The sequence below is a fragment of the Capra hircus genome, chromosome 21, assembly GCF_001704415.2.
Source record: "Capra hircus breed San Clemente chromosome 21, ASM170441v1, whole genome shotgun sequence".
Taxonomy (NCBI): Eukaryota; Metazoa; Chordata; class Mammalia; order Artiodactyla; family Bovidae; genus Capra; species Capra hircus.
In genome coordinates this window covers 51018372-51037772 of record NC_030828.1, presented here as the reverse complement: position 1 = coordinate 51037772, position 19401 = coordinate 51018372, and the positions used below count along the sequence as shown (strand labels likewise).

General features: G+C 33.9%; 1 protein-coding gene across 4 annotated transcripts in view; it reads right to left on the bottom strand.

Annotated features, from left to right (window-relative positions):
* LRFN5 (leucine rich repeat and fibronectin type III domain containing 5) overlaps nucleotides 1928–19401 on the bottom strand; it is a 317616-nt gene continuing 300142 nt past the window's right edge. For 3 of the 4 annotated variants that reach the window (XM_018066562.1, XM_018066564.1, XM_018066563.1), the window contains 2 exons: nucleotides 17699–19103; nucleotides 13975–15012 (listed from right to left, as the gene is read on the bottom strand). In XM_018066562.1, the coding sequence (XP_017922051.1) occupies nucleotides 14076–15012; nucleotides 17699–19083 (2322 nt within the window). In that variant the 5' untranslated portion in view covers nucleotides 19084–19103 and the 3' untranslated portion in view covers nucleotides 13975–14075. Of the gene's footprint in view, nucleotides 2312–7272; nucleotides 7317–13974; nucleotides 15013–17698; nucleotides 19104–19401 lie in introns of those variants that run through there. The other variant, XM_005695257.3, reaches the window with a different exon arrangement.

The following is a 19401-nucleotide window of genomic DNA, read 5'->3' as shown; positions in this document are numbered from 1 at the left end:
AGCAGGAACTCTGTTTGAAGGGAAACAGTGATTTCTGGAGACAATAAATCTGGGTTGGCGGGGGGGCACTGAAAATGTCAAACCTCTGACCTAATGCTTTTATCAAAGTATAAAAGAAAACCTGAAGCTTGAAATAAACATGAGGTCCAGCACCTTGAGTCAGAGGCTACATCATCCTCTGCCGACGCTGCTCATCCCTTCAGACTGATTCCCTGGCTGCTGGAGCTGGACTCCGGTACTTATAGTAAGACTTTTTATCATATATTTCTTCACCCCTTTATAATATGCTTAGCTAAAAGAAACTGTTTCCACTCATCCTAAAAATATATTTGTCACATTTTTTTCAAAACTTTTATTCATGAATGATCATTAATCTTATTTAGTTATCGGTATGCAATTGTGTTCTCTTAACCTCACAGTATAAGTAAATATCTGTCTGTAAATGTAACTGATTATTGGACACTTACAGGATCAGAGCAGAGAAGGCACTGGCACCCCACACCAGTACTCTTGGCTGGAGAATCCCAGGGACGGGGGAGCCTGATGGGCTGCCATCTATGGGGTCACACAGAGTCAGACATGACTGAAGTAACTTAGTAGAAGCAGCGGCAGCCCAGGATCAGAGACTGTGCCTAAATAGTCTTCAACAATATTTGAAAAAAAGAGAACATATGTATACTATGGGTGTTGTTTGAATTTGTACATAAGTGAAGTTTTAGATTTAGATGCAGAGTGAAGGCTTGACAAGATTAAGTACAATTTTAGTTCTAAAATCCCTGCTCCTTAGAACACAATAGCATGACTATCTTAAAAAGATGAAGCAGTCAGGCTACACTCTTAACTATCATCAAGAACAACAAGAATTAGGCCTGAGGGGGTAGAGATTGGAGCAAGTGGAATGTAAGTATAAACAGGAGAATGTCCTTGAAGGAAAGGCTGCAGGTTTTCCCCAGAGAGAATTTAAAAAGTTAAACTCTGAGATCCAGGAAAGCTATTCATGTTCCTGAAAGTTTATATTTGAGGAGAAAATTTGTGTATGACAGGAACAGATTCACAGAGGCAGTGCTTATTGTCCAAATTGTCTCCTTTTTGTCACCGTAAACATTTATCCATGCATATATACATGTACACACATGTAAACAGGATTGCTCTGAGTATTTGAGTTGTCAGGAAACAGAGAATGAAGTCAGTTGTCCAAAGTCACAAACTAACTACATTGCATCTCAAAGGTGTTAATTTGTTCAGTTGTGCAGTGTGTGTGTCTGGCAGTGCCTTAGTGTGTGTGTGTGTATGCACAGGTTTCATGTCTCGTGTAGTTGGGTTCCTGAGCACAGATTCGAAGTGCCATCTTATGACTGACATTTTGTAACTTCTCTTTAGATAGCTGGACATTTTTAACAGCCTACGAGATGTGGAATGGTTATCAGATTACCCTACATTTTTCAAAGACAGTTTTCTAGATTTTTTAGTTTTAAGTAAATTTTTAAAAATGTAAACTATATATAGAGAGTATATATATCTCCAATGGAAAACTGGAGAAATGGGCATTTATAATGAAACATAAGACCTAAAAGTATTAAAATCTCTACCTTTGCTCTCCAGAAAAGCAATGAATCAATTTGGATTAATTACAATACACCTACCTTGATACTTTCTGAAATTCCAGTAGATCTGTCTTCCCTTTCTGTTACACTGAAGAATAAAAATTTTCATAAAGCTGTTTAAACAGCTGTACTGCCCTCCCACAGAAGTGGGTGCACTTTAGTCATGGAAGAACTAATTCAAGTATTATACAGCAATTTGTGATCCCTTAAGGTTTTGTACTACATAGATGTAAAATAGTATTGTTAGTTCCTACCATCATCACTTCACCATTCACACTTAAAGCAATTGAGGTTTCCACAAATCAGGCAATGTGCAGATTCTGTCATAGTAAAACATTTATTTGTTAAAGTGATATAGATTATTCAAGATTCTACAGTCTTAAATCATGGATGGCAATGTAACATGGATTGATACAGAACTCGATGCCAATGTAGGCTTTTTTTCTTTCCTTCTTTAAAAAAAATACTTGTAGGCCAGAAGAAAAAAAAATTTGGTTTTGAAAGGGGATGAACCATGGTCTGATAGAGCCAATTTAGCGGCATCAGAGACTTCTGCTTCGGCTCCTGTAGACAATTTCTTCTAGGATACCAGTTCAACAATAAGCCTTTGTGAATTGAACGATTTTTAAATTTTATCCAGTAAAAATATCAGTAGCAATTTTTTTCAGGAGAGAGAGAAGTGGTGCTCTTCAGATTAACTCCGGCCTCTGAAATGAAAGAAAAAGAAAAAAAAAAAAGAAACAAAAAAAGAAAACACATAGCTAATAAGATTATTTTGCTAGCAATCTAGAAGTTACTGAACTGTAAGCAACCAGGCAGGAACTTATTGCTGAACAATATTAGGTATACATCTGGATGCTGCTTAGACATGCATGCACATCAGCTCTTAAAATGTTTCTTGATAACTTCAAATTGTTGAATATATTTTTAAAAATTTTATTTTAGAAAGGAACCTAAATGTATTAAGACTAAATAGTTATGCAACTCAGAACCAAAACTGAGGAATGGCATTCTTCATTGTTTTAATTTTCACATTTATATCCTCAAGATTAAAAAAAAATATTTTATTCATTAATGCATGCCATTCAGGTTTTAACAAATATTCAAACTGATTTTTAAAATATGAATATTTTAGATCAAATTTGTTCATCACATCTAAAACTTAAGCGATCTCTACTTTTTAATATATTCTTTTGGAAGCTTTGTGTCATATTAAGGTTTTATACAATTTAATTATACATTTAATATAGTGAAGACTTAGTTCTTCTTTATTAATTAGTTCTTCACCTACAGGACAAATAAACTAAATGTGAAAACTGACATTTATTCACAAGCAAAGGAATTTCACAGTTAATGTGATTTTGAAAGAAAATCATACAAAATCATTAAAAATATTTAAATAAACTGTGAAAATATTTTTTTTTTTCTAATGAATGGGTTCTCAGGACTCATGGCTTTAAAATATACCTATAAATTCTATATTTAAAGATGGAAAAAATTTTGAAAAATATAGGATTTCATAATATGAAATCGAAGTAATTTTTCTCCTTTCCATTCAAGAACAACTACATATAATATCATTATTAACAAACTGTGGAATTATGGTTTATAAATAAGATGCTAATTTTGCTGATTAGGAAATAGCAATCAGATTTGGGAATGAGGACATGAATTGGTCTGCCCTGAATCTGCCATTATCGAAATGATGACATAATATGAGGTTGAATAAAAATTTTATAGGTGAGATTCAAAATAACACTTTTTACTTATTAATAAACAAACTCATAATTATTCCATAAATATTGAAATATGGAACAAAAATTACTAGAGTATCACAAAGGAAAAATAAGATAGAATATAGTAATTATGATAAAATGTTATAAGAAATGAATATACTGAATTTGGGGTAGGTTCAGGATGTTTTGTCAATGGTCCTCATGTGATAGTGAAAGGGTAGGATGCAAAACACTTCCGTCTTATTAATTGTCTTACAAATAAAAGGAGAAATTGAGGTTACCTCAACATTAAAAGAAGAAAAAACAAACTGACATTGAATGGATTTGGGCAACTGTTACTACTCTTATTCGTAATGTAATTAAGACCTATGAAAGGTTTTTCATCTCTAGTCAGGGCATCTAAAAAGAAGGAAATGATTTCTAAAGGTTATTGCTGACACTAGGGTTCTATTTATATTTTTTCTGTTTTCCTATAATGTTCAAATAAATATGTCAAAAGTATGGTTTAATTATTGTCAAAAAAAGTTAAATGTTTCTTACTAAGTGCCTATTCTCTTACTCTTTTTAAAATTTACTTGAAGGGAATATCATAGAGTATCACAGAATCAAGCATTTTATATCGGTCATTCTTGCTTAGAAAAAGAACATTGGAAGGACATCGAATCATATACACACATTTGCTTTGCTGCTTGGTTCTTAGTTCACATGTTTTCCAAACTGTTTTTCCACAGTTATTTTAATACTGCTGTTTATTTCTAATCAGCATTAGTAACTTTTCATGCACTTATGTATTAATAGTCTGTCTAAAAGAACTGGACTCTTTTCATGGTTACTGCATCTGTAGCAGAGATTTTATGACAAAGTTTAAGTTTTTTTAAAAATACTTTGATTGATATATACTAAAAAGAAAGATCAAAAATCAATTATATCGAAGCCAGGAAACAACTGTCTTAAAGACTGGCACAAGCAGTCACAGAATAGTGGCATCTACTGTACATGCTGAAACACACACACAGAAAACACACATTTGTTGGTCTGAATACAAGAAATACTTAATTTTTTTTTTTTTTACTTAAAGGCATTTTCAGTATAAATGAAAGCAAATTAACTGTTCTTACTTAACTGCCAAACACATCATATCAATTGTTCTACCTGATTCATTTTAAGCATAACAATATTTTCAAACCCAAGGCTAATTTATATGTGCCTATTTACTTACAGAGTAATTATCACTGATTCTGCCAAGGATTCCTTTCCCCTTTGCTCTCAATTCATCTTAGTGTAATTGGAATCTTATGGTTTATTATAGAAGGGTTGTATGTGTTACATTAAATATTTTAAGCTCACTCTGTTTCTATTCACATATAGGAAAAGTCTTAAGGAATAAAATTGACACCAGACATATTCTAATGGAAATGAAATAAATCACAGAAAAACAGTCATCTTAGCAGTTACCTCAGTGTAAAGAAGAGCACCCAAACCCCTGACGGGGCAAAACATTTCCACCTTTCTGCGCCTTCCTACGAGAGCTTGATGCTATGTTAGGGATTGTGGTATGATCAGTTTAATACTGTCACCTAGGAAATATCTTTTTAAATTAAAAAAAATGTATCAAGTTTCTTCTTTCTTTTTTTTTTGGCTTATATTATTGTCTGTATACTAAGGGACATTTTAATTAAGTTTAATGCAATAGGCCAATGATTGGGAAATACATTTTGCCACTGGGCAGAAAAACACATGTATGTTAATATCCTGCAGGAAATATAAACTTAAGCTAAAATTGTATAATCTTCTTCATCCCACTAGCACCCTCCACTGCCAGCCAGGAAAAAAAAAAAAAGGAAGAAGAAGAAACTATGAGCACAAGGCGTCTCTGCCAGCTCTCTACCTCGTTTTATTCACAAGGTGAAGTGGCGCCGACAGTGTGAAAGGCCGTGAGAAGACTCAGAGCCCATGGGTCACAGTCTCTTCACAGGGGCATCGCTGCTTGGTTGTGCAGACAGCTGCAGAAATGATAGGCCTGCTGTTGCAGGAATCATTTATCAAATACCAAGAATAGTTACATTGAGGTCATATGGTGACTTAAATCTGATAACAGAAATGTAGCAGGAAATTGGGTGGTGAGTAAATGATGTATTGCCACTAAATTTTGTTAAAACTCTTCCTTGCCTGAGGGTTTATTTTTCTTGCTAATGTTTGTAGAAAGAAAAAAAAAAATACCCAAAGCATGGAAAGAAAGTTGCTATGACATTATGTTTCAACAAAGGAAGACTCAGCATAAGATTTTAAAAGTAAGTGACATATCCTACATATGAAATCTAATACAAACATACATATGTACATAAGAATTTACTACATACAGAACTGACAAATCACTGAAAGATCTTGCACCACAGTAGTATTTATGTCTGGGTGGTGGGTTATGACAGATTTACTTTTTTTTTTTTAATTTTAAACTATATTTTCCAAAGTTCTCAAATTAATATTATTTTAGCACAGAGAAGTCATTATTAGAAATCTTACATACTTATCACATTGGCAAACCTTTTGCTATCTTGAATAGCACATAAATTCCCAAGGAGATTACTTTTCTCTAAATTTGACTTCTAACACTGTGGTAAAATAAAGTGATAAACAACATGCCCCTCGAAAAATGAATACTTGAGAAATTGCTTCAGTTGGTAATTGAAAGATGACCAGATTGACTTTCTTATCAACTCTTGATAGAACAGTTAGCCCCATCCTGGATCATGCTTCTCATTGAGAAACCCTGACTTTTTAAACCCTTTCTATGGATATTCTCTTTCAGAACAGCTGAGTGTCCAAAGTTGCATGATAATTCAACATTTTCAAATCAAATATGGGGGAGAGAGGGAAGGAATAACAGAAGAGGAAAGAAAGGAAGGGAAGGCGGTAGAAAACAGGCTCCTTCATGCAGGTCACTTCAGTTCTAATAACACCAAGCACATGAAAGACACTCTGTTACTGATTGTTTCCATCGAGCCACCTGTTCGGTTATTTTTGCAGCTTAGGAATGGAATTCTAATTTCAATTAAGAAATGATGCATGGAAAACGTTTTGTTTGATTTGGGATGGAATTCTTCAGGGGAAACTCTTAAGGATAGTCCAAGTGATTGTTATCTTTTAAATAAGAAATGGTTAAAAAAAATCCTTATTTTTTACTATCAACAAATAAATCAATGAGCTTTTCTATGAACCTTTAAAAGCAGAGTATTTTTTTTTCCTGTGCCAAATCTTCAGCAAATGGCTGACGCATCCAGCTGTTTGAACAGATTGCTAAAATACCATTTTTCTCTGGAAACACACTTTCTGATCCAATTAAAATGCAGGAATCAAATACTCATTTGAAACTTCCAAAAAAAAAAAGAAAAAGAAAAGAAAATCAAGAAGAGTAATTGACTGCTGACAAAAGGAATACCATGAATATTTCATGAATAGTCTTTTGCTCCATTTTATAGTGGCTACATTCATTTTAGATAACAATGAAACACTTCTGTTCATCCACTTTTGGTGAAGCACAATACATCATCTCAGCTTCTACTATGTGGAGGTCAAGGATACGAGTGAATATATTCCTATCAAGCTACTGTCTTCACATTTAGAAATATTTATAAAAGTACACATGATACCATGCGTGACTACAAAAGTGACTCAAAAATTACGTTGGTATTCCCTTCATTCTTACAATATGAATGAAAAATATTCGGTTAACCAAAAATCTGTCTAAATTTAGGAACTGGAAATTCATTTAACCAAACTGAACTTCAGGGTTTACCATTGAGCATTGAGTAAGTTTTAATGGAAAATGTCAACAACTTGCATAAACTAGCAAAACAAAAATTAAAAATTTGTTTATAAAATAATATACCCACTTAAGTACTGAAGCATGTGACAGATAACAAGAATCTCACCTGTGTTTCCTGGACAATCTGGTCAACATTAGTCAGCAAAGCATCTGGGAATAAAATTTTCAGCGTCATAAACAATTCATTTTTTATGAAACAGATCTTATAATACTTCTCATTGCAATCTTGGTAAGATTCGTCTTAACAAAGGTTTATCTACACTTCTTTTTTGTAATAACTCACTGGTTTTTGGGTTAATTATAATTGACTTTTATAATACTTTATAGTTCTCTATGGCTATTTCCTGATACATAATACCATTAAGGCAGAATTTTTAAAAATATTGTTCTAGTTACTAAAATGAGTAATTATCCATGGAATACACTTTTATGTAATTATGGAATGCACTTTTTCCTGCAAGAGTTTAATGAGAAAATCGGGCTTCTATTCATTTTTCTTACTCAAAGTTAACTTCAACCACAGAGCTGCATATGATTAATATGGAAAGATATATCAAGGAAAACAATCCAGAGCAGGAAATGTAGTTTTTTCTTATTTTATACACTATGTATAAAATAATCATTTACAATATAAACCATTATTCAATAATCCCAAAGATAGTAGCATGCTTTGCCAAGTACCATTTATATAAAACCATGGAACAGTAATGTTCTAAATGCAAACATTCTGCCTTTAAATATCCATACGCATATTCCAATTGGCTACAAATGCTTAATACCATTAAATAGCCCTGTAGAGTACATATTCTATTTATTTCCCAAATGTCGCATTTTAAAGTCAATACTCTAGTTTTAAGAAGGGACAAAGTATAAGAAAAAATTAGTTGTCTGAGGAATATGTCATTCTAAGTGCTCACAGGTGACTCTGATGAGAATAGTACAAAACAATTTTTTGATAAAACCTCCAGCATATTCATAAAAATTTGCAATGGTCTCTGGAGATTAGGTTTTACATGAAAGCAACTGTTTGTATTATACAGAAAAAAAAATTAGGAAATTATATTATGGTAGAACCCCCAGAATATATTTCATAAGCCCCTTCGTGTTATTAGAATAATTATTTATTAGACACATTTTGGGCTTCCCAGGTGGCAACAGTGGTAAAGAACCCTCCTGCCAAAGCAGGAGACAAAAGAGAAGTGGGTTTGATCCCTGGATAGGGAAGATCACCGGGAGGAGGACATGGCAACCCACTCCAGTAGTCTTGCCTGAAGAACCACATGGATAGAGGAGCCTGGCAGGCTATAGTCCACGGGGTTGCAGAGTCAGACATGACTGAAGTGACTTAGAATGCAGGGATGTATTTTGGGGGCAGAATAACAATAAATGTCTAGTTCAAGTCTCAGGCAAGAATAAATGTACATCCAGTTTCAAACATGAAATGAAAGAGACTTCACGGCTTTCCCCCAAATGCATTTGAAGATAATTTTCTTGTTGTTTTAAAATTCATGAACTGTAACAGTCAGCGATTTGAGAAGAATGAACTAGATCAACTGTTTAGATGCCTATCATTCAGATGTTCAGAAAAATATATTTGTACTACAGTTTATATTCCATTGTAATCTGATAGATAGCAAGTATAGTTTGGACAGCTGTTCTGGGAGAAGTTCTCTGATAGCTGGACCACTTAAATCTAATCTTATTACATTAATTACAGTAGGACTCAAATTTACAATCTAAAAGGGTTAAGTATATGTCTGCACACATATATATATAAAACGTATGTAGACATATAAGCATATGTAGCATATATATTTCGCTTGATGGTAACTTTAGATTACTTAAACTTTAAAATACTGTAATTATCCTAAATTTTAACTCTGAAATAACTGAAACAAATCAGGAGACAATGGTACACTGAGTATTTTGTTGTATTGAGTATTTGTAATATTTGATGAAATTGCAGATGTATTGACATTATCTTAAAGAGGTAATTTCATATTTTATTCCCAGAACAGTTAGTGTCTATGCCCCTCTTCAGATAATTCCATGTGTTTAGGATGACTTGATCCCTGTAATGTGTTTACCATTCTTTATTCTGTACTGCTACGAGAGGGATGCTTTCTGTCGCAAAAAAAAAAAAAAAAAAAAAACCCCACAAATCTGATAAAACCAATTGTATTTGTAATCCCAGCAAGTAAATTTATCTAGCATGGGAGGGAAAGAACTGAGTGATCTGAAAGACAGAGCTCTGAAACTATTACAAAATTCCAGTCACTAATTTTGGTTGTTTTCGCTTTGCTTCGTGAAATTTTAAAAGTGAGATAATTTTTTTTATCCATAAATTTACCTCAGCTAACATTTAACTCACAAACGTTATAAGGTGAATTGTCATTTTTATTAATATTGTCATCTTTATTATTATATTTTATTACCAACTGAGGAGGAGAAGAAAAATAATTATTTTTCCATCTGATGCCCCTTAAATCCTTTCCCCAAACACTTCACACACACACACACACACACACACACACACACACACACACACACACAAGCATCTGCAACACTGTTGAAGTGGAAAGACTGGACTCTTCCTGAGACTCAAGAGAAAGTTAAGCAAGGGGAAGAGAGTACAGCTTCACTTTGTCTAATATTAATGAGCACTGCTTGCATAGCATTATAAAATGGAACTGGAATCCTGCCACACCAAGAAGAAAATGGACTCATATCTGCAGTTTTCTTTGAAAAAAATGCCCATTTACCTTTGCGATTCTTATACAATAAGACACTTTATGAATTTTAAATTTTTAAACTATTGGGATATTAATGATTGTTTTTAAGTTTGCTATTGTGAATAAACATAGGAGGAAATATTAAATTTTAGGAAGTAAAAGGCTATTAATGTGAATTTTATGGTAATTTTTTACTAATGTGTTAGTTTTATAAATGAAATATTAATTTCTTTTTAGTAATACAAGCAATTAAAATAGTTAAAATTTAATTTGGAAGTACTTTTTGAGGCTTTAAGGTAAAGCAGAAAATGTTGGGTTGGCCGAAAGATTCATTCAGGTGATTCCATATCTTAAGGGAAAAACTGAACAAACATTTTGGCCATTCCAATACTTCATGGAAAAAAGATAAGAGATTTCTGTAGACAGGTGGAAGACACTTAATTTTAAAAAATTCTTTAAATTCTTGTGAAGAAAGTATGTATCATTCAGATAGTAAAACTGTTGAGTCTATAGGTAGCTCACAAAAGCTCAAAAACTTATATTCTAAAGCTTTTTTAGTAGACTATTTTAGCAAAGCAGCTAAAATAAAGTGCCTAAAAGCATAAAAAAGCTTACTCTGACTTCTATTCAAAAATGTATAAAATACACTGTCTTCAGCAAAGGTGTTACTATATCAAATTTAAAATTATCATATTTAACGCACCTCTGTGTAAATCTATTTGCAAGATATAAGTAAATGATATTCATCAAACCAAAGTTTGTTTCTTTTTAGGATTTTGAAGTTGCTTTGAATGTTTCATTATTCCTTTATGGAACACAATCATTATATATACTTTTTTCAATAAAGGCCTATTTTAATAGTGGTTTGACATTTTCAAATTGGAGGACAATTATCCAAAACAAAAAGTAACATAGGAATACATAAAATTTAAGAAATGTTTAGAGCAAATATCTGTAAATATATTACTTGTCAGTTTGTTCGTGAACAAGCTGAAACCATAGCATAAAATGGCTAAAAATTAAAGAAAAATAATTAAGAACAGAGAAGCAAAAACAACATACGCAACCTATACACAGTCAGCAACAACAAACACCAAAACCATATGCTATGGATCACATATACGGAATTGGTTAAAATAAGGAATGTAAGAAATGACACAAAGAAAAACAAGAGGGACAGAATTTCTTGCTTATAGTAATATATTATCTGGATCACAAATTATTATGCTAATTAATTAAAATTCTGAATACTGAGCCTTCTTCCCTGGCTCCATTCACTTACTAATTCATCTATCTATTTGCTCATTCATTCATCCAAATAACTACTGTGTTTAAGATATTATACCAGGTATCTTTAATCACCCCCAACTTTTCCAAGGATTTATCTTTCAGCCACTTCACACTGAAACGGCCCTGAGCAAAACATTTTCATACACTTATCAACAAAACCAAGTAACATCTGACCCTCTTGATACGCTAATTTTTGTTCACATCGTTTGTTCAAATAAAACCTTTTAAAAGACAGGAACACAGGCCTTCTTATCATTTCCAGAATAAGTGTTCAAGCATTTGGTTAATTCACCCTAAAAACAGTCTTGTAAGAGCAATAACAATTTAAATAGTTTCAATGGCTTTGGACAAAGAGAATAAATTTCACATGGTTAGGTATTATGTCATTCTAAATGTTTATGAGAAATAAAAGATATTCAATTAAAGTTCCATTAGAAACATAAGCAGGAAAATTGATTTAAAAAAATGCAAACAACTGGAAAATAGAAAATAAATTGGTATCTTGGAGTAGATACACTAAGCTGCTGCCTGTTTTGCGTGATTGCAGCACCACCTTGACCACAACCTTGCTTGGGGATTCATTTGTTTAAGTCTTGAAAAATTTTTGTATATTCAGGATATTTTTAAAACCATGAAGGCATAAACTAGGAAAAGGAAAAATAATATGCTTTTTGTCAATCAGTGCTTTGTGAAGAAATAAGTAATTGATGACAACTAAAACTGGTTAGTTGAAATTAGTGCATTATTACAGAATAGTGTTAAAATACATTTCACTTTGGGTAATGCTTTGATTTTACAAAATAATTTCACACAGTGATATAATTTATTACTCACAAGAGCTGTATTCCTGACCCAAGAAGGCCAATTACATTTTAGAGGTGGGAAAGACGAACTTTAGAAAGAGAAGCAGGGCATAGAAGATATTTAGGAAACACCTAAAGTAGTGAAAGCCTGTTAGACAAATTTTTTAAAGACTAACTCAGAAAGCTCTAACTGCTTTAAACTAACTCACTTTTTAATGTCATCACGATATATTATGTATAAAATGTGCCTTGGTAAAGTCAAAACACCTTCATATGTCCAGGCAGACGCATGTGACTTAAAGTTTATAAATGTTTCCAGCAAGAGGAAATTAAACTAATGATGACATTCCTCACCTGTGTTTTAAACAGTTTTTCAAGCAATCTGAAAGACTTAATAAATTTATACTCTGTCTTTAACTTACTTCCAGGGAATACTTTATATGCAGTACATATCTTATTATGTTATGGCTAAAATTTTTTTGTGCGAGTTTCCCACATGATTCATATTCTCAAAAAAAAAAAAAAAACTAAACTAAACAACAAAAAAAGCAACAATAATAATTAAAAAAACCTAAAGCTCCATTTCGGAGAAGGTAATGGCACCCCACTCCAGTACTCTTGCCTGGAAAATCCCATGGATGGAGGAGCCTGGTAGGCTGCAGTCCATGGGGTCGCTAAGAATCAGGCATGACTGAGCGACTTCACTTTCACTTTTCACTTTAATGCATTGGAGAAGGAAATGGTGACCCACTCCAGTGTTCTTGCCTGGAGAATGCCAGGGAGCGGGGAGCCTAGTGGGCTGCCGTCTATGGTGTTGCACAGAGCTGGACATGACTGAAGTGACTTAGCAGCAGCAGCAAAGCCCTATTTACTGATCTTTAGTAAAACATCATCAGGTTACAATATGATATTGTAGAAATTTTGAAGAGTAGTTAGAGCATTTCTTTCTATAGACCTTGATTTCAGTGACTGTCCAAGAATGCCATATCATTAAGGAACAATATTATTGTGTGACTAAATTAAAAATGCTTTTAAAAATGATTCCCACTAAGCTTTATAATTTCTAATTAAATTTCACCATGTTTTGATTCAAATAATAAATACATTTACTCTAAGAGATAAACATTCAAATTCAGAATTACAGAGCAAAAGGGAAAAATAAAACTACTATCTAGTTAATGAACAATGACTTTATATTGCTTATAAATACAATAAGAACTCCATTAGAAGATTTTTATTTTACTTGGTGATAAAAATAAATATCCCTTTGATAAAGGCAGTTTTGTATTTTTGTCTCTCTACTTAACTTGCATTAAGAAAAATATAAAGTTCATTCATTTAGCAAATGTGTACTGAATGAATGAAAACACCTTCATATTCCCAGGCAGATGCATATGACTTAAAACTGGCCTGTGACTTAAAACTGAATTGACTTTTTTTGATAAATGAAAAAATCAATTGCATGTTCTGTTTCCCACTGAAAAAGCAGTGTCGTGGATGAGAAATGCCACAGAACCATTAAGGCACCTGAACTAAGAATGTTGTTTGGAAGGGAACTTATTTTAACACTGTCTGGGTATAATTAATTGAATATTTTATTATAAATAACATAACAACACAATGTTGTTCTTGAAAATATTTGCCTAAAAACAAATGCCACTGTCACTGAAAGAAAATATACAAGCTACTCATTGAAAAATATCAATCATCCATAGGTGGTAATTTGTAAGACTGGAGGAAATATAATTATTTATGCAAGACTTCTTTTTTTCCTATGACAACTTTCATTTTGTGGTCTGCTACTGCAGAACCTGGAAGCCGATCCTAAAATGGGGAAGGCACTGTTGTCAGCTTTTTCCCTAAACAATTTTAAATATATGACCTTCATATACATATATGTGTGTGTATATATACATATACATATACACACACATATATACATATGTATGAAGTAACTATACCTTATAGGGTTTATATGCCATGGCTCTATTAGCCATGAATCATAGAGACAAGACTGGCATGTCAAATTCCAATTTCCTATGTGAGTTCTTGAAAAAAAAAATTCATTAAAAAGAAATAATGGGTTACACAGTGCTTTCCAATATCCACTCAGAATTTGAAAGAGTTGCTTTTCCACTATGCCCATCAGAACTGCTGGACTGAATTAACATCGCATTCATAGACATGCTTCTTTTAGAAAACAGTCCACAGGTGTTCGGTGAGTTAATATAACAATCGTATTCCTTTAATTCTCCATTCAGGGAGTACCTGTGTCTTGCTCTGGCTCTCTCAGCAGGCAAAGTGAGAAACTTACTTGGCTTTGAATGTGCTCTTTTAGATGCGGGCCCCTCAGAATCGGGAGGTCGACTAGCTAACTGCAAGGCAGTTGAGTTGTTCCTGTTCACGTTTTGGGACTCAACATTTGTGATCGCTTCACTCTGTGGTTCGGCACTTGGCTTTGTGCCAGTCTTTCTTTTCTGCTTTTGGGACACAGACGTGCTTGAAGTCCAGGTAGGAGGCAAAGCAGAGGTAGTGGTAGAGGAGTCCTGACTTGAACACGTTTCTGACGGTTGTATCACATTGTCATTGGCAACTTTACAACACTGGGCATTCTCTTCGTGCCCCACAGCTTGTTTGGACACAGACTGGGGCAGCGTCCCACTGCAGCCTTGTATTTGAGCCCCATTTGTTTGAGAGTAGACGTTGCTGACCTTGGTAACCTTGTGTTGCCCATTATTGTTACAAACCTTATACCGGATCATTAGAATGATGATGAAAACCAGCACAGATGCTACAATGATTCCACCAATAATAATAATCATGGTGCCTCCCAGAAACTGGGACTGCATGAAATGGCACCGCACGTAATCCTGTTCCGTAGTAAACTGGATGCAACCCACGACTCTTGTGGCAGTGAGGGAAGTGATGCCATCATCATATATTGCCAAGACACACAAGTCATACATAGTTCCAGCAGCCAGGTTATTGACAAGAAAAGTTTTGCTCGTAGGAGGTATCATTCTGAGGGACAATGGAATTTGTGTTAATATTAAAAACACAACAGATACACACACAGAGTCATTATGAGTTCAGTTCTGTTTCATTTCAGTACTCATTAAGATAAGCACATTTATAACAGATATGAAATATAAGAAAATGATCTGATCTTATATTTACCCACTTAAAATGGCAAAAAGTCATTGTTGCATTCTGCATTATATTAATGGTGCCTGCACCATGGCTTGACAAGCTTACTAATTACATTGCTTGGCAAAGCAGAACTCCTAATAAAAGCCACTGCTAAAAAATCATTTATGACAAATTGCTTTTGAAAGGTGTGACTGTGACATTATCTGACTACTAAACAAATCCATTTAGCACTTACAACACCTCTGTGACTAAAAGCCAATTTGAAGGAAGGGAAAACACTGACAATCACATTAGAAACCAGATTGGAAATGCAATTCAGAGTATTTATTTTCCAAATCAGTTATAAGCTACTATGGAATGGTACCCAGTAAATCTATCTTTAATAACTAAGATAATTACTAAAGTACTTTATTCAACCCCCTCTTACATCTTCAACACTTGGGTCCCAGTATGTTTCTATTTATTAAATGAGGTTGATAAAAATGTATGAGAAATATTATTCTAGAATCATGAACAGGGCAGAACTGTTGAACTAGAACATAAATCCCTTATCTTCCCCATTGTGGGCTTATGAAATTGTTTTCAGAACATGATCTGTAAATGTGGATACGAGTTTAGGACATCTTTGGATCCACTGTATCACAAAAGTCTTCTGTGGATCCTATTCTCTACTGCTTTTTTCTCCTCCATAGCAACCACATATGACTAAGATTTAATTTGGAAAAAAGGCTTGAAACTCTATTTTTTCTCTGTAAGAGTTTGAGAAATTTCAAGACTTGGCAATGCTAATCTGTTATATCTAAACAATGTGTTCTAAATGTACCGAGAAAATTTTAGGTCAGAGTATGTATTTGTTGAAATCACTACCATTTAGTGAGTACATGAGAAATATTAGAGAATTACTAGTGAGAGTAATTACTAGTAAAAATGAGAATTACTAAGCACTTTATATGTATTATTTCATTTTTACAAGGACAGTATGAGGCAGGCATTATCACCTCTATACATGTGACAAACATTAGGGTCAGGAATTCAAGCCCTTTCCTCAGGGTCATAGAGAATTTACTTGTCATGGCAGGATTAAAATCTTAGAACTTGGAAAACAGAAACTGACCTATTTCACAGAGCTAATGTTTAAAGTATACAGACTATATAGCAGCTACAGGTAAGAAAGGGGTATGCTCATCTTTGACTATGGGTTAAATGACTCACAGCCTAAGTGAAAAGCTGAGTATGACTACAGTAAACTAGTTTGTGCTAATATACACACATCATAGTCTACATCCCTGTATATTTAGTGATGAGAGAGATATTAGAAAACATTTGCTCTAATCTCTTCCTTTTAAAGATGAGAAAATTAAAACTCAGCCAGGTAGAACCTTGCCCAGGATTGGTCACTTGGCTAGTTAGATCAGTTTTGTTTTTTACTACCAGCCCATGCTAATTAAAAAAAATTTTTTTTCTCTTATTTCCATAGATAAGTGAAAATCAAATTATCTTTAAGAATTCACCTGGGTGTGTAACAACTGATTTGATTTTAGAAAAGCGTAAAGACGATATATATATATATATATATATATATATATATATATATACACACACACACACATATATACATATACATATGTGTTTTAAAGCCATAATTTTTCATCATTTCCTAGGAGTAATAGTAGTCTAATCATGAGTGAAATTATATGAAAAGGTAAAAATGTATATTTCCAGCTGAAAATTGGACCAGATGTGACTATAAATCAATGAGGCTGAACTTCAGAAAAACATACCAGAAATTCTTTAAGCCAGATGCAAATTCTCCACCAATGTCCTTACCCAGAGATTATCTACTTAACTCCACTGATTCACTGCTCAAAATACTTATAAATTTTCTCTTTGGAACTGTCTTAAGAACCAGTGTATATGAAGCACCACACACACACACATAACCAGTCAAAAAATCAGTCTCATTATTTTATAGTTACATCCTATTTCTGACCAAAAATGGCAATACCCATCTTGATCACCCACCTTATTCACAAGACTTGGCTCCAAATGGCTTTTGCTTGTTTCCAAATTTCAAATTCACCCTCAAAAGACGAAGATTTGCCACCACTGAGGATATTCAAAATAGTATGACGAAGGTTCTAAAGATAATTCCAAAAGTGCTTTGAGCAATGGCAGCGTTATTGGGATAATGGTATAGCCTCCCAACAGGACTTCCTTGAAGGAAAGAACACTCATGTGGATGTGTAAGTTCTGGTATGTTTTTGAATTTTTAAAATAAATAAATCTTGTTCTCTGATAGTCACATCTCTTAGATGAGGGGAAGAAAGTAGGTAAGCATAATATTAAAAATAAATTTGAACTCACTGAAGATAACACCATTCAAACTATTTCCCCACATGTATTCACCTTTCATGAGCCTTACATTATATACTTAAAAATATGGAGTATTTCAACTACAACAGAGAGTGGCACTGCCAATTAAAAAAATCAGCAGTATTTTATCAAGCCCTACACTAATATGTAGGGCAAGTATAAAAATTGGCTTAATTTTTCTTACCTGTAAACAAGGGTGTCATCATAAGTACCATTGTACTGGATTTGAAACATACGTATTCCCGGGATATTTCTTTGAAAATTAAATTTAAGTAGTGCAGTAGATGATGTTGCTTCTGCCACCACAATTTTATCTTGACTCATTTTAGTATCACCGTTACTACTGCTTGTGTTAGAACCTGACTTAGTAGACGTGGAGATGTCTGAAGAACCAGGATCAGGCTCGTGGATATGGTTCGTACTGTTTAGTAAGTGAGGGAGCTTAATGATATGAAGATCCACCGTTTGTGTTGCCTCTCCGGCAGGATTGGAAGCAATGCAGGTAAAAGCACCTGTATCCTTCACAGTCGTTATAAGAATATCAAGTGTTCCATTATCATACACCAGAGATCTTGTTGCATTTGAAATAAGCTTCCCTTCAGGAGAAATCCAGTGAATTGCAGGTTCGGGGTCTCCCCTGGCTTTGCACCTCAGGGTTGCCCTTTGACCCTCCAGGACTCTCATCTCATGGGTATGCCGAGTAATGAGAGGAGGCTCACACAGAAACTCTTCCTCAGGAATGGACCAAAAATAGCGGCCAGTTAAAAGTGCTGGAGAAGCACAGGTCTCCAGGTCATCTTCTCTGGATAGACGTCTCAACCACAGCAGTTCACAATTGCAATGCAAAGGGTTTCCGCCAAAACTTAATGCAAAAGTAGATGGGCTTATGATTCCTGAGGTTGCTAGGACCTGAGCTCTCTGAAAGAGAGGGTCAGGCGGTAGCTTCTGCAACTTATTTGATGTTACATCTAGCCGAGTCATCTTGTGCAAGTGGGAGAAAGTCCCCTTAGGAATGTTATCAATCATATTGTGGTCCAAACTGAGGGTGTGCAAGCTAACCATCTTCTCAACAGCATCCCACGGAATTGTTTCTAAATTATTATATGACAGATCCAGCTCTTCGAGGGCAAAGACATCATCAAATGCTGTAGAAGAAATTAAAGTCAGCTGATTGTTGTTCAATATCAAGTGATGGAGATTGGAAAGCCCACTGAACATGTCATTTGTAATTTTAGTCAATCTGTTGCTATTCAAATGCAGTGCCCTCAGATTCCGTAAGTCAGCAAAAGCATGAGGTGTAATAAAACTTATTGTATTCCTGGACAGAGTCAGGTCCACTAAGCTGGTCATATTGGCAAAATCTTTCCTTTTAATATTTGTAACAAAATTGTCTGCCAAACGCAGTTCCACAGTTCTTCTGTCAATGTTTGGTGGCACAAATAAAAGCCCTTTCTTGGCACAAAGGGTTGCAAGATTAGGAGACAAAATCTGACAGACACAGCGCTTCGGACAGATCTGAGCTTTCACTGCTATGCCAATGAAAAACAGATAAAAAAGAAATTTTTCCATTGTAGATCAGATTTAAGAGCCTGTAAGAGAAGACACAGAATACAGTTTTAGCATCCAATCATTTGAATAGAGTTCATATTCCTAATTAGTCTTTTTAATGTAAGTTAAAATTTATTCATTTGCTTATTTAATCAAGTAAAAATATTAACTCTGTATTGTCAGTATATAGACATTAGGATAAAAATATACCACTCATGACCTCATGAGTTTTAAAACCAAATGGTGAAAATGAAAAAGTCAACAGATTATTATAATTCTATAAATTAAGTGCTGTTTTTGAAATATGCCCAGGGTACGCCATAGGTTCACAAAAAAGAG